General features: G+C 43.5%; 2 protein-coding genes across 3 annotated transcripts; one reads left to right on the top strand and one right to left on the bottom strand.

Moving 5' to 3' along the window:
* Positions 1–4185: 4185 nt before the first annotated feature.
* LOC123110383 (uncharacterized) lies at positions 4186–11941 on the top strand. Its single transcript, XM_044530876.1, has 4 exons — positions 4186–5685; positions 5804–5923; positions 6041–7068; positions 7210–11941. The coding sequence occupies exons 1-4, from the start codon at positions 4397–4399 to the stop codon at positions 7380–7382; spliced, it is 2610 nt and encodes an 869-aa protein (XP_044386811.1). The 5' UTR covers positions 4186–4396; the 3' UTR covers positions 7383–11941.
* A 25-nt stretch (positions 11942–11966) lies between these two features.
* LOC123110384 (uncharacterized) lies at positions 11967–13144 on the bottom strand. Of its 2 annotated transcripts, none has more exons than XM_044530877.1 (4): positions 12947–13144; positions 12652–12762; positions 12479–12579; positions 11967–12391 (listed from the first exon to the last, which is right to left on the bottom strand). In XM_044530877.1, exons 1-4 carry the CDS (start codon positions 12983–12985, stop codon positions 12274–12276), a joined length of 369 nt encoding a protein of 122 aa, XP_044386812.1. In that variant the 5' UTR covers positions 12986–13144; the 3' UTR covers positions 11967–12273. The 2 variants fall into 2 exon arrangements, with proteins under 2 accessions (XP_044386812.1, XP_044386813.1); XM_044530878.1 differs by having other exon boundaries at positions 11968–12386.
* Between the last annotated feature and the right edge of the window lie 277 nt (positions 13145–13421).

The following is a 13421-nucleotide window of genomic DNA, read 5'->3' as shown; positions in this document are numbered from 1 at the left end:
ACCCTTCGTCCAATATATCGATCTTCACCTCTGGACCATTCCGGAGTTGCTCGTCACGTCCGGGATATCATCCAAGACTCCGAACAACCTTTAGTAACCACCATAATGACTCAACTATACTTATACCGTCACCAAACGTTAAGTGTGTAGACCCCGCGGGTTCGAGAACTATGCAGACATGTCCGAGACACCTCTACGGTCAATAACCAATAGCGGGACCTAGATGCCCATATTGGTTCCCACATATTCTACGAAGATCTTATCGGTCGAACCTTGATGTCAAGGATTCAACTAATCCCGTATGTAGTTCCCTTTGTCTATCGGTATGTTACTTGCCCGAGATTCGATCTCGTTACCGACAAGTCTCTTTACTTGTTCTGTAATACAAGATCTCGTGGCTAATTCATTAGTCACATTGCTTGCAAGCTCATTGTCATATTGTATTACCGAGTGGGCCCTGAGATACCTCTCTGTCATACGGAGTGACAAATCCCAGTCTTGATCCATGCCAACTCAGCAGACACCCTCAAAGATACATATAGAGCACCTTTATAGTCACCCAGTTATGTTGTGACGTTTGGTACACACAAGGTACTCCTCTGGTGTCAGTGAGTTGCATGATCTCATGGTCATAGGAAAATATACTTGACATGCGGAAAACGATAGCAATAAACTTGACATGATCATATGCTACGTTCATAGTTTGGGTCTTGTCCATCACATCATTCTTCTAGTGATGTGATTCCATCATCAAATGACAACTCATGTCTATGACTAGGATACCATAGCCATCTTTGATCAACGAGCCAGTCCGGTAGAGCCTCATTAGGGACATGTTGTTGTCTATGCACCCACACATGTATTTGAGTTTCCAATCAATACAATTATAGCATGGATAATAAACGGTTATCATGAACAAGGAAATATAATAATAACCACTTTATTATTGCCTCTAGGGCATATTTTGAACATTAAGGACAAAAAGTTGGGATGAATTCTTATTAGCGTTTGTCTTAACTACATCATGTAATCATTCTTCAAGCATTACTTCGTTCTTTTCAGACTTAATACACTAGATATATGCCGAATAGCGGTCGATCTGTGAAGTAATAGTAGTAGATGAAGAATCGTTTAGGTCTACTTGTTTTGGAGGCAATGCCTATATACATGATCATTTCCTTGGATATCGTCATAATTATTTGCTCTTCTGTCAATTGCCCAACAGTAATTTGTCTACCCATCATATTGTTGGGGAACATAGTAATTTCAAAAATTTCCTACGCACACGCAAGATCATGGTGATGCATAACAACGAGAGGGGATAGTGTTGTCTACGTACCCTCGTAGACCGTAAGCGGAAGCGTTATGACAACGCGGTTGATGTAGTCGTATGTCTTCACAGCCCGACCGATCCTAGTACCGAACATACGACACCTCGATCTGCACACGTTCAGCTCGGCGACGTCCCACGAACTCACGATCCAGCAGAGTGTCGGTGGAGAGTTCCGTCAGCACGACGACGTGATGACGGTGATGATGAAGTTACCGGCGCAGGGCTTCGCCTAAACACTACGACGATATGATCGAGGTGGATTATGGTGGAGGGTGCACCGCACACGGCTTGGAACAATCAACTTGTGTATCCTAGGGTGCCTCCTGCCCCCGTATATAAAGGAGCAAGGGGGGAGGCCGGCCTGCCTTGGGGCGCGCAAAAGGAGTGGGAGGAGTCTTCCTCCTAGTGGGAGTAGGACTCCCCCTTTCCTAATCCCACTAGGAAGGGGGAAGGGGGAAGGAAGGAGAGGGAGAGAGGGAGGAAAGAGGGGGCGCCGCCACCCCCTCCTTGTCCAATTCGGACTCCCAAGGGGGGCGCGCGGCCAGCCCTAGGCCCTCTCCTCTCTCTCTTTCTCCACAAGGCCCATGTTCGCCCATTAGATCCCCCGGGGTTCCGATAACCCCCCGGCACTCCGATAAATATCCGGTGACCCCCGGAACTCATCCGGTGTCCGAATATAGTCGTCCAATATGTCAATCTTTATGTCTCGACCATTTCGAGACTCCTTGTCATGCTCGTGATCACATCTGGGACTCCGAAATATCTTCGGTACATCAAAACACATAAACTCATAATACCGATCGTCACTGAACGTTAAGCGTGCGGACCCTACGGGTTCGAGAACTATGTAGACATGACCGAGACACGTCTCTGATCAATAAACAATAGCGGAACCTGGATGTTCATATTGGCTCCCACATATTCTATGAAGATCTTTATTGGTCAAACCGCATAATATAACAGTATACGTTGTTCCCTTTGTCATCGGTATGTTACTTGCCCGAGATTCGATCGTCGGTATCTCAATACCTAGTTCAATCTCGTTACCAACAAGTCTCTTTACTCGTTCCGTAATGCATCATCCCGCAACTAAGTCATTAGTCACATTGCTTGCAAGGCTTATAGTGATGTGCATTACCGAGAGGGGCCAGAGATACCTCTCCGACAATAGGTGTGACAAATCCTAATCTCGATCTATGCCAACTCAATAAGTACCATCGGAGACACCTGTAGAGCACCTTTATAATCACCCAGTTATGTTGTGACGTTTGGTAGCACACAAAAGTGTTCCTCCGGTATCCGGGAGTTGCATAATCTCATAGTCATAGGAACATGTATAAGTCATGAAGAAAGCAATAGCAATATACTAAACAATCAAGTGCCGAGCTAACGGAATGGGTCAAGTCAATCACATCATTCTCTAATGATGTGATCCCGTTAATCAAATGACAACTCATGTCTATGGTTAGGAAACTTAACCATCTTTGATTCAACAAGCTAGTCAAGTAGAGGCATACTAGTGACACTCTGTTTGTCTATGTATCCACACATGTATCAAGTTTTCGGTTAATACAATTCTAGCATGAATAATAAACATTTATCATGATATAAGCAAATATAAATAACAACTTTATTATTGCCTCCAGGGCATATTTCCTTCACATATGCTATTTTTTATGAGAGAAGCCACTAGTGAACACTATGGCCTCCGGGGTCTACTTTTATCATAAGATCTATTGCTTGGTTTTATACTCAAAAATACCAAAAAAATGCTGCATATTTTTATCTTTTTTTATTTGCGTTGGGTGTGAGGGTTTGTGTTTTGTGTGTAGGTGTTGTTTACATAGTGTTGCTTGGTTCCCCTACTAGATTGATAACCTTGGTTTCACAACCAAGGGAAATACTTACTCTACTGTGCTGCATCATCCTCTCCTCTCGGAAACCAACGAAGATTACAAGTAGCACCCCCAACCGCTCCGGCCACCGCGTTGACCTGATCCAGAAGGTGGGCTCGGCCGCGTGTAGCCGATCGTGTAGGGGTAGGCGCGCCGACGGGGTGGGCAGTGGCGGCGCACGATGGAGCATGGTGAGGCGGGGCAAGGCGTGGCAGGAGGTGGAGATGGGAATGGGAGGCAGGCTTACGCGGGAGGTTTTTTTTCTTGCTTTTCTCTCGGCTGTGCCGGTTCGGGTTGACTTATTATGAGGACTGCGTGTTGAATACCTAAAACAACAGGGATTTTTATGTAAAATTAGCGACGAACGGTCAAAAGCACTAATGACATTATTATTCCTCTCTTTTGTTGGATTAGTGTTAGAAATATCTGAAGAACCACAAAAATCCAATGAAACCAGATAGAAACCACTATGAAAAACATCGCAAATTCTTGAGCCATCAACTCCCCCAAGCTTAAGATTTGCTCCTCCTTGGGCAAACAAGAAATCAAGAGAGTGAAATGGAGTTTGGTTGAATGGAAAGAATTTCACCGGCTCGAGAAAATATATCAAACCCATCTTCTCTTATCTTGCAAGATCATTCAAGAAAGGATTTGCAATTGAATAGTTGCACCTAAACTTGTTGCCTAACCACTTAGAGTCTCATACCATTAGTTATTTAAAAGATAAAAGGATGTACACATGCAAATATTAATTGTCCTAGTCTTTGTTAGAATCAGTCTAACAGCCAAACCACTGTATGTGGAGGCTTTAAAAATGACGTGTCACTGGCTTATAGGATGTGCTAGTATTAACCATGATCTCATGACGTCCACGTGTGCAAAACTGCAAATGCACCACAATGGCCCCTTATTTCCACACAAATCAAGAATGAAGACAACAAAGCGAATCAACTTGTGGTTGGATGGTTAGAAGGACAGTGGCTCCAACCCACCAGGGTTCAAATTCTGATGCTTCTATTTATCTTGAATTTATTTTAGGATTTCTCAGTGGGAGGAGAAGTTTCCGTCGACTACGAGTCGCGAGTTCAGTGGAAAGCCAGTCGGATCTCCCGAGTCCCGAGCGAACCCCAGCGAGAGCAAATCCCTAACCCTAACCCTAGCTAGGAGGATGATGGAGGCGGAGGGGGAGGACTTGTGGTCGATGATGGCGGCGGAGACGGAGACGGCGGAGGAGTGGAAGCTGGCGCGTGAGTCCGAGTGCCGTTTGCGCAATTGCGAGTGCCGCTGGCGTAGTCTCTGCTCCCCCCGGATCCCCCGCGTGGCCCCCGGGACGGACTACTCTTCCACCCCCGCCGGTGCCGGCGCCGGCGCCGGCGCCGACCGCCCCGGCTGGTCGCTGCTCGTCGGCCTCAAGGACGGCGTCGTCCTACGGCTCAAACGCTTCCGCGTGGCGCGGTCCGGGCGGATCCTCGGCCGGAGCGACGACGCGCTCGAGGCTTTCCACGACATCAAGACGCGGACTGGTCGCAGGTTCGACGCCAGCGCCGCCCTGGCTCCCGACGGCCGCTCGCTCTGCGTCCTGCGCCAGGAGGACGACGGTGCCGGCAAGCAACCCCATGCCCTGCACCTAACTCTGCAGCAGCCCCAGACAGACACATCTCCGGAGCATCTTCCTTTCCCGCCGGAGATTCAAGCAGGGAGGAGTCGTAACTGCATGCCCATCTCCGCCGCTGGCCACATCTTTGCTGTGTGCCCCATCGTAGAATATGGCGTCAAGTTGAGCCTCCTCATGCGACCCCTGCATCCGCTCCCCGAGGGCGGGGGCGTGGGCCAATGGGAGCAGGTCGGCCAACACAAACACGACAAGGACAAGTACCGGTGGTTGGGCGGCGGGTTCCTCCAGGGCTACGCCGTGCTCCCCGGCCCCCTCATCCTCATATCCTTGAAGCAAGACCGCGGCTTCTTCACCTTCGCCCCTTGCTTCGGCTCCCGCGACTGGACCCCGGTGCTCACCGACGAAACAAGGCCGCCGCGAGACTACATCCCTATTGCCGGCCGCGGCGTCTACATGGAGCAAGACAATGCCATCTACATGCTCCGTGGGAACACCATCTATGCCTACAAGCTCAGCTACATACACCAGGATCAGGGTGATGATCAGGGGAGGGGGAGGCTCAGGCTGGATCCGCCCATCACCATCGACTCTGTATGTCCTTACAGTTCATGTCATGGGTGTGGCTTCCTCACCCGTCTCGACGGTCGGCTCATGTGCTCCGTCTGGATCAGCCTGGCACCACGTCAACAATTAGAAGATTGCCGGTGTGACAACCTACATGCCATTGTCACCACCTTCAACCTCCAAGATCCAGCTCAGGGGGGAATAGAGGTGCTGCATTCCTCTTTCCGCCGGGTAGACATGGAGCGCAATCGAGAGAACCAGGAATTCTGCTTTCTACAGTAAGCAGCAAACTAGCTAGTTTACTTTTTCCACGCACAGATTATTTGACCATTTATTTATTTGGTCGCCTTGTTTACGTATTTGTTGTCTACTGTCAACTAATCATGGATCAATTAGGGAGTACGAGGACAAGGATTGTCCGGTGCTGCTGCAACACCAAGAAGGGCATGAGAAGGATCTAACCAGCTGTTCCCAGCAACACGTCGACCAACCCTCCAAGATGCTTGATTGTTGCAGGTCTTGCTTGATCTGAATTAATTTAGATTCATGTTTAACCTGGCTTATTACATCTTTCTTAGTGAGTTTCTCTTGGTGAGTGGAGTGATGACATGTTTAATTTGGTTCTTGCTGCAGACGGTTTCTCGAAATGAAAGACTGTCCAAGCTTTTGCTTTTCCTGCGGCACCAAAGGTCACGTTGCCCGCGACTGCTCTCTCCCGTCACAGCAGCCCTTGCCGGCAATGCCTCACCGCACGCTGGTTGGCTGTCCTTCAATGCAACACCGAGTCCCTTTTGAAAGGCGTCCGGTTGCTACAACAAGTATCAATAAAGATCTGTTTATCATCTGCCAAGCTGGGTCAGAACTAGTCATCTACCATACAGGCGTTATGGATGAGACTTCACTGTTGCAAGGAGGAGGAGACGACGGCAAGCTTCTCCAACCGTCGTGTTATGTTGCAGCATATGTTGGTGATGGTGACTATTGGCACTTTTTCCTTCACAGTGGCTCAAAAATACACGCCGTTTCGAGGAATAGAGATGGCATGCTTGAGTTTAGTCTGAACAAGGACCGTACGATGGCTATGGATCGTCTATCTGTACGGCGGCTGCCAAGTGCTGATACTTTTGTTTTGTTTATCACAGTTGGTGGAGAGACCATTGCCCTTACTGATACTCTGAAAGTTTTCCATCAGACAAGGTTCAGTTATGGATCCACCACGTGGCTGCGTTGCAAGACAGATCAGTCGCATGTTCTCCACAGGAAGGTTATGATATCTGGATATGTAGCAGTGAATGACGATTCCTTTATAGTCTGTGATGCTCTCACAGGTTCCTGTCTTTTGTTTGACCTGGGTGCCAAGCAATGGCGTGTTGTCATGCCTTGGGCAGCATTCGCAGAGGACCTGCCAAGGACTTGCCCTACAAAGTGCCATTTAAATGGTAGATGTGTGTCTGTCGATGGCTTTATCTACACATGCAGAGATGGAGGGCTTGCTGCTTATCAGCTGCTTGATAAAGATCATTCTGTGTATCTCAGCGAGCCCATCCTTTTGCCATTCTCATGGCTTGTGGATGATTGTGTGGGTGAGGACATGTGCTTGGATTATGCTGGCAAAGATGTGGACTCTGGTGCTATTTTGTTTTACGTGGTGCAACTGCAAAGTGAGTATATATAACTCTCTGTCTCTCGATCTCTGATGTCATTTGTGCATGCATTGCATGGTTTTTGTGATCAGTCAGTTCATGGAAGATATCTATAGTGTTGCTGTACTAACATATGTGTACGTACGTATATGCTGCTAGGTGGATATCGTCCGCCCAAGCATGATGTACAGATCACCATTGTCCAGGTTAAGACTAAAGCAACAACCAGCAGCAAGAAAAGGGAACCAGTGCGAGTTACCCCCGTGGACTGTGTCACGCGGTTCATACATCACGAGGAAGCCGTCGATGCCAGATGCTGCTTTGCGCTCTAGCTCCATCTTGTTTGTGATGGATGCATGCATGCATCATGAGTTACCCTATTATTACTTATATGTTCCCAGCATGCAATGTTTGTAACCTCTAACCTTGCTTGCATGGCATCTTTTGGAAGCTGCAACTAGTTGTATATTTTGGTGATGTATAACTTATATTTATCTAGACTATTAGTTGTATTTTGGTTGTGGTGAAACTTATATTTATCTAGACTAGAGGGCCTGTATGTAATGGCTGGTGACCTTGGTTAAATTAATGATCCCAAACATTTGCTACCTGTAGCCAAGTATTAAGGCTTGACAAGAAAACGGTACTACTCATAAGGTTGAGATGCAGAACTGTCACCTAATTTGGGAACTGCATTATTAATTAGGTGCGGCTGTAGGTTTAGTCTGTGTTGCCCTCTAATTTCTAGGTGTTCACTACATAATTTGAATGTACAAATGGCTTAGCATCAACTTCATCCACATTGCTCTGCTCCAATTGTTGCATTCACCTAGCTCAATTAATTTGTCTGGTTGTCTCCATTACCGAAAAAAGTGGACTAAATTTTCTAGCTTTCATATGTATTTGATTCTAATGTAGTGTTTAAGAATGAAATCACTCAAGTTTTGCACTCCAGTACCTTAATATATTCAATGTACCTTTTGCACATGTACCTTCTGGAAGTATGTTGCATCTGAATTTAGCGGCATTTGCATCCATATGACAGATAATATCTATGGAGTGGCTTACTCAACCAAGTATCATGGTTTTTGGTGAAAATATTAAGGTAAGGTTGTCCCTGCTTTCTTCTTGTTTGATGTACTGACTCCTGATGCATGAATGTTGTTTATTCTGATAAATAATGTTTGATTAGTTTGTGTATGCAACTCAGAGCTATGATAGAACTCATGAAATTGGGTTGTTTCTAGAACTTCAAATGATTCTGAACATAAGTAATAACGAAATGGAACTATGTATGCTGGAAACGCAATAAAGTGCAGTTATGCATGTGTTTTGACATGCTTAGAGGTCACAACGTGCCATGGACGCTGATCACAATCCTCAGCAAGATGACAAAAGTGCATAGGTGCTGGTGTATTTCTAATAGTCATATCTCATAGGTGCTAATAACAACCTGGTGTATTTCGTTTTTTCAGGGCGCGAAGAAATAATATTGAAGTGTTGTAGGTTGAAAATATAATTGACGAAAAACATACAGGGAAAAAGGTCTTGCTAGAAATTGTTTATGATGTTGAATTCTCTCCCCTTGTAATTATTAGCTTCTAGCCTTATATTTGATGACTCACCTGATCACTATAATTGATCATTTCAACTGCGACACAGGTAATTTTCGACACTCCCTTTTTACCTCTGAACAAGTTTAATAATTACTTCGATATTTAGAATATGCTCCTTATGTCTCTTATCATTTCTTAAAACGACACATATATAAGACCCAACTATTTGATTGTTGTTTTGTTTAATCAGAATCATTGGGGAAGATTCGATAGCATGCTTCTTATTTCGGTTGACCATTTTCTAAAGTTGTTGAGCGACATTGTGTTCATATATAATGTACCAGATTATTAGTACTAGACGTCTAGACATTCTACCTTCAATATTTTTTGGAACAAAGCTTCATCTTCTTTGGTTCCGTTTCATGACATAAAAGAATTCACCAAACACATTTTTTCTGGAGTTTTTGTCGAGTATTGTATAACTGATGTTGCCCAGCCTATTCTTCTATGTTAATAGCTATCCAGTTATATCTATTCTTTCATTTGCACTTCGTGAAAGATGTGTGGCCTACAATATTGTGAGTGTTACCTCTCCTTCAAGCTAACTTTTTTTTTCAGAAAGTCTCCTTCAAGATATGTAGCCATCAATATTCTACTACACCTTCCGTAGAGAAAGAAAGATAGGGATTGGACTGGTTCTTGTTACTTTTGTCAGAGAGATATGGGACACACATGGAGAGATGGAACAGCCGGGGGGCTAGGGTGCCGCTTCTTGATCTGCATAAGCTAAATTTGCTGCCGAAGTTACTCTGGTATCTAACTGACATGTAAAGGAGTCATGAACAGTTCAACCCATACAATGAGCATTTATTCCCAATTATTTGAGAAAGACTGTGGAGATTGATATCAAGTACGGAGTATGAAGGTTTCATGGCATGACTAAAGTCAATTACAACAGGTAATATGTTCCCAAAAAAAATTACAACAGGTAATTTGCTTATGGTCGTGCTAATCGAGAAAATTTCATTTTCTTTGTCGAGGAACTTGTTTTTAGCTCTTTTGTAGCAGCAATTGATTCTTCATTATTCTGCATTATAATAAATAATGTTGGGGTTATAAGTTTTTTTCTTTCTTTTCTTAAGAAAAGAACCAGTTCCACTGACTTTGATAGGTTCAGTTATTTAATTTGTCTTGCTTGCTACTTGAAAACCTGTCGACCACTAATAGTGGTTTCCCTCTTCAGATTATAACCCAGGAACACAGGAAACCCCTGGACTTTCCAAAACCAGGCAAAGCACCCCTTGTCGTTGATTATGGTGGTTTTCGCGAGCGGTTTTGCCTACGTGGCAAGTTTGTGGTAAGGAAATTGGATTTTGATTGCCACGCTGGACCCTCCCGATCTTAGCGTCGAACAGAGCCTGGGGGTAGGGGACGTCACGGCGGCTGGTTGACGAGTAGGTTAGTTCTCGTACGTCCCGATCGCTACTGTTTTTTAGGTCTATGGTAAAGCGTTGTGAAGATTGGGGATGGGGTTTGGGGCGGTGGACATAGGGCTTTGGGGCGGCATTGATCTTTGATTGTTGTAGCCCTTCGATTTGGGTAGTTACTGTTGATTTGGGGCGGCGGATAGCGGGGTTTCGGGCAAATGAAAATCCTTTATCAATCTGACATGATCTGTGGGAGGTTATTTTTAGACCATGCAGTAGAGGAACTGCATGTCAATTAATTAAGATAGACAAACAAGTCTGAAAAAACGCTGCCAAGAATGGCCAAGCACCCAATGCATGATAGGACTTGCGAAATTAAAACTGTACAATATTGTACCAAAAGAACTTAAAAACTGTACAAGGCTTTATGGCATTACCATGGGGCTTATATGTTAGTTAAATTACTATTGGTAGTGAAAGGCAACAGGGAACATAAGCTATCAAGCACGTTGTATGTTGTATGAGAGATATACAGGGAATAGGGAACAAAGAGATGTTTGACGCACTCTGTTTTTTTGGGTAGCATGATCGGCGGGAGGCAGAGCAGGTAAGTCCTGAGCTCCCAATGACTCAAGGTGATTGGCACTTACGTATCATAGTCGATCTTTTTGGAAGATTGGGGATGGGGTGGAGAGGCGTAGAGAGGTTTGGGCTAGGTTATAGTGAGTTGCAGGTTTCAGGTTATTTGCACTACTGGCTGGGTCAAAATCTCCCTGGTTTGCATTTATGTTCAGGAGCATGTACTTTGTATTTGGTCAATAAACATAGTTATTCATTTATGTTCAGGAGCATGTACTTTGTATTTGGTCAATAAACATAGTTATTCATTTATGTTCAGGAATGTAGCTAGGATGCTAATACAACTCACACGTACCAGTGTAGTAGTCGTACGTCAAACTTTCTTTTAATAGCATACATGTGTGATCGCTGAAATATAATAACACTGTTTTGTGAGTTTAGAAATTTGAAAAAATTCAGAAGCAAATCATAATTTGTGCGGCCAGAAATATGTGGTTTTTATGCTTGTTTGTAGATTGTTGTCGAGTTCATCATTTTAGGGGTTAGACTATTGAAATGATCTATATCTAGAAGGCCTATATATATAAATGTGTGTGTGTGTGATGTTGTGGGTCTGATTGCACATGGATTAAATCTTACATATGTGCAAACTGCAAAGGGCTTACATATGTGTTTATTTTGCAGATACTAGTAAGCTTGCACGTGTAACGCACGTCTGAACTCCATCACATAATTATTAAAACAGTTGTATGGTTTTATATAGATTTTCATCTGCAAATTTTTCACTGAAAATAATATTTGTTTGGGTGGAAAAAAATCAAATCACATGGACAAATGAAGAAGGTGTAAATAATATTAAAGATCAATGGAAATCTCTACTGAACATTGGTAGTCTCATATGCTTCCCATTGAACATCATACATTCTGTGAATTACCACTGCCCTAGGCAATCCACAATCCAGCTGTCTTGATTGTGAAGATCTGATATTGCTCAGTTTATTCTCAAATACATCCTAATATACATATGCAGAATCGCGAAGTAAAAGCAGAGAGAAAGATTATACCGAATCTGGCGACCCTAATCAGATAGAGAGACATGAGAGAACAACTAAAAAAGACAATGAAAGATTTTAATGAATAAAATCTTATGCTTACATATCAATCCATGAGAGATAACTATATTTTTGCAAACTTTCATTACAACATTGTCGAATGTGTGATCAACAAAGACAAACTACAGTAGGCTTGTATCATGCTTTATGATTTAACAGAGGCAGTCAACAGAGCCGAACTAATGGAGATAATTCATCTAGGTAGCTATAGGATGCATTATGATTTAATTCTCCCCCAAACATGCTTCCTATTAACTCCAAAATCTGATATTGAAATGACACAGTATTTGTCCTATCAGAATTTTTTAGACAGAGGACCATCACATTCTGAAACTGCATACTCATGCTCAACTTTTTCCAGCACAAAGACTAAGTTGTATGTGTTGAAAAGTATCAATAGGATAAAGCATGTACCTGTACTAACCTTGACAACATCAATGGCCTTGTCATTCCTTCAGAACAACCATAATGAAACTATTCTTGTTTTCTCTTTCAAATTGAAAGAGATAATATACATGAACAAAGCTTATTTTTGAAGATACATTGTTGCTAACACCCAGAGAGGTTATGGTCCAGATTGAGTCGAGCTGCACTGGGTCGGTGGCTGGACAATGGTGGAGTTTCGGTTGCAGTGATGTGGCCATCGTGGTAGAGGCGAACCTCTGTGCTAAAATGCATTATAATGTCAGGTTAGAATCGAGGATTCTAGCAGATAAAGAAGGGATGGAGAGGGAGAGAGATGTCAGGTCGCTACCTTCTAGGTACCGATGGATGGAGCTGCCCGTTCCGAGGAGATAGGGTGGAGGAGGGCGGAGCTGGCAGCAAGGAGCACACGTCTGGCCTCGTTTGCCGGCTCTACACAGGAATGGTTACTTAGCAAGGTTCACAAAGAAAGAATATAGAGCAATAACAAAATCTGCTACTTACATAATGTAACACGAATCCTCTTTTATATGGATATATATAGAGCAACCTGCCACATGTTAATATTTTGACAGAGGCTCCAACTTTTTCAGTGGTATTCTCCTCGAAAATAACCTGCAAGTCAAACAACTGCTTATGCAAGTAGCATATACTCCCTATGTCTCATAATATAAGAGCGCTTTTAACACTACATTAGTGTCAAAAACGCTCTTATATTATGGGACAGAGGGAGTAGTTCCTTTCTTTCCAGAAGCTGGAATCACAATGTGCATCAGTTGGTACAATTCTCAATGATTACCTTGACAGTGTTCATAAATGTCTGTATTGATGTTTCCATGACCGTTAGATATAAGTTAATTCAGATAAGCAGTACCACCAACCTTTACCGAAATTCAGAGAAGCATGTACTGAATATTCACAGAATCATTTGTATAGTTGACTCATTGTATCTTTTCTCTCGGGTAGAACATCTTCCATGACCAAGCTTTAGCAATGCAAATAATAGAGCAATGCCACCATGCAAGAGAAAGACACCTGAATGTTCAAATAAAATGAGGATTGCTCCGGTTGATGCATGATCATAATTACATTTGCATTGACATTAAAGTTGAGGAACAAATGCTATATCGTTGATCCAAGAGATGCTAGCTAAAAGTAAATATTTCGCAGTATTACACCTAAAGTTTAACGTGCAGATGCAAGAATCTCTATCTAATATTACCCTCCCCACATTAATGTGACACGGTTGCCTTTTCCCATCTATGTATATAATT

This window comes from Triticum aestivum, chromosome 5B (genome assembly GCF_018294505.1).
Source record: "Triticum aestivum cultivar Chinese Spring chromosome 5B, IWGSC CS RefSeq v2.1, whole genome shotgun sequence".
Lineage (NCBI taxonomy): Eukaryota > Viridiplantae > Streptophyta > Magnoliopsida > Poales > Poaceae > Triticum > Triticum aestivum.
This window is presented reverse-complemented; position numbering and strand designations above follow the sequence as displayed.

What these genes read in the sequence shown, in the direction of transcription:
- LOC123110384 (XM_044530877.1), bottom strand. Translation starts at nt 12,985, where the DNA reads ATGGAAACATCAATACAGACATTTATGAACACTGTCAAG. An exon ending in GAGGATTCGTGTTACATTAT is followed by an intron (nt 12,580 to 12,651) that starts GTAAGTAGCAGA and finishes ATTCCTGTGTAG; the next exon opens with AGCCGGCAAACGAGGCCAGA. An exon ending in CATCCATCGGTACCTAGAAG is followed by an intron (nt 12,392 to 12,478) that starts GTAGCGACCTGA and finishes AATGCATTTTAG; the next exon opens with CACAGAGGTTCGCCTCTACC.
- LOC123110383 (XM_044530876.1), top strand. Translation starts at nt 4,397, where the DNA reads ATGATGGAGGCGGAGGGGGAGGACTTGTGGTCGATGATGGCGGCGGAG. An exon ending in CAGGAATTCTGCTTTCTACA is followed by an intron (nt 5,686 to 5,803) that starts GTAAGCAGCAAA and finishes TGGATCAATTAG; the next exon opens with GGAGTACGAGGACAAGGATT. An exon ending in AAGATGCTTGATTGTTGCAG is followed by an intron (nt 5,924 to 6,040) that starts GTCTTGCTTGAT and finishes TTCTTGCTGCAG; the next exon opens with ACGGTTTCTCGAAATGAAAG.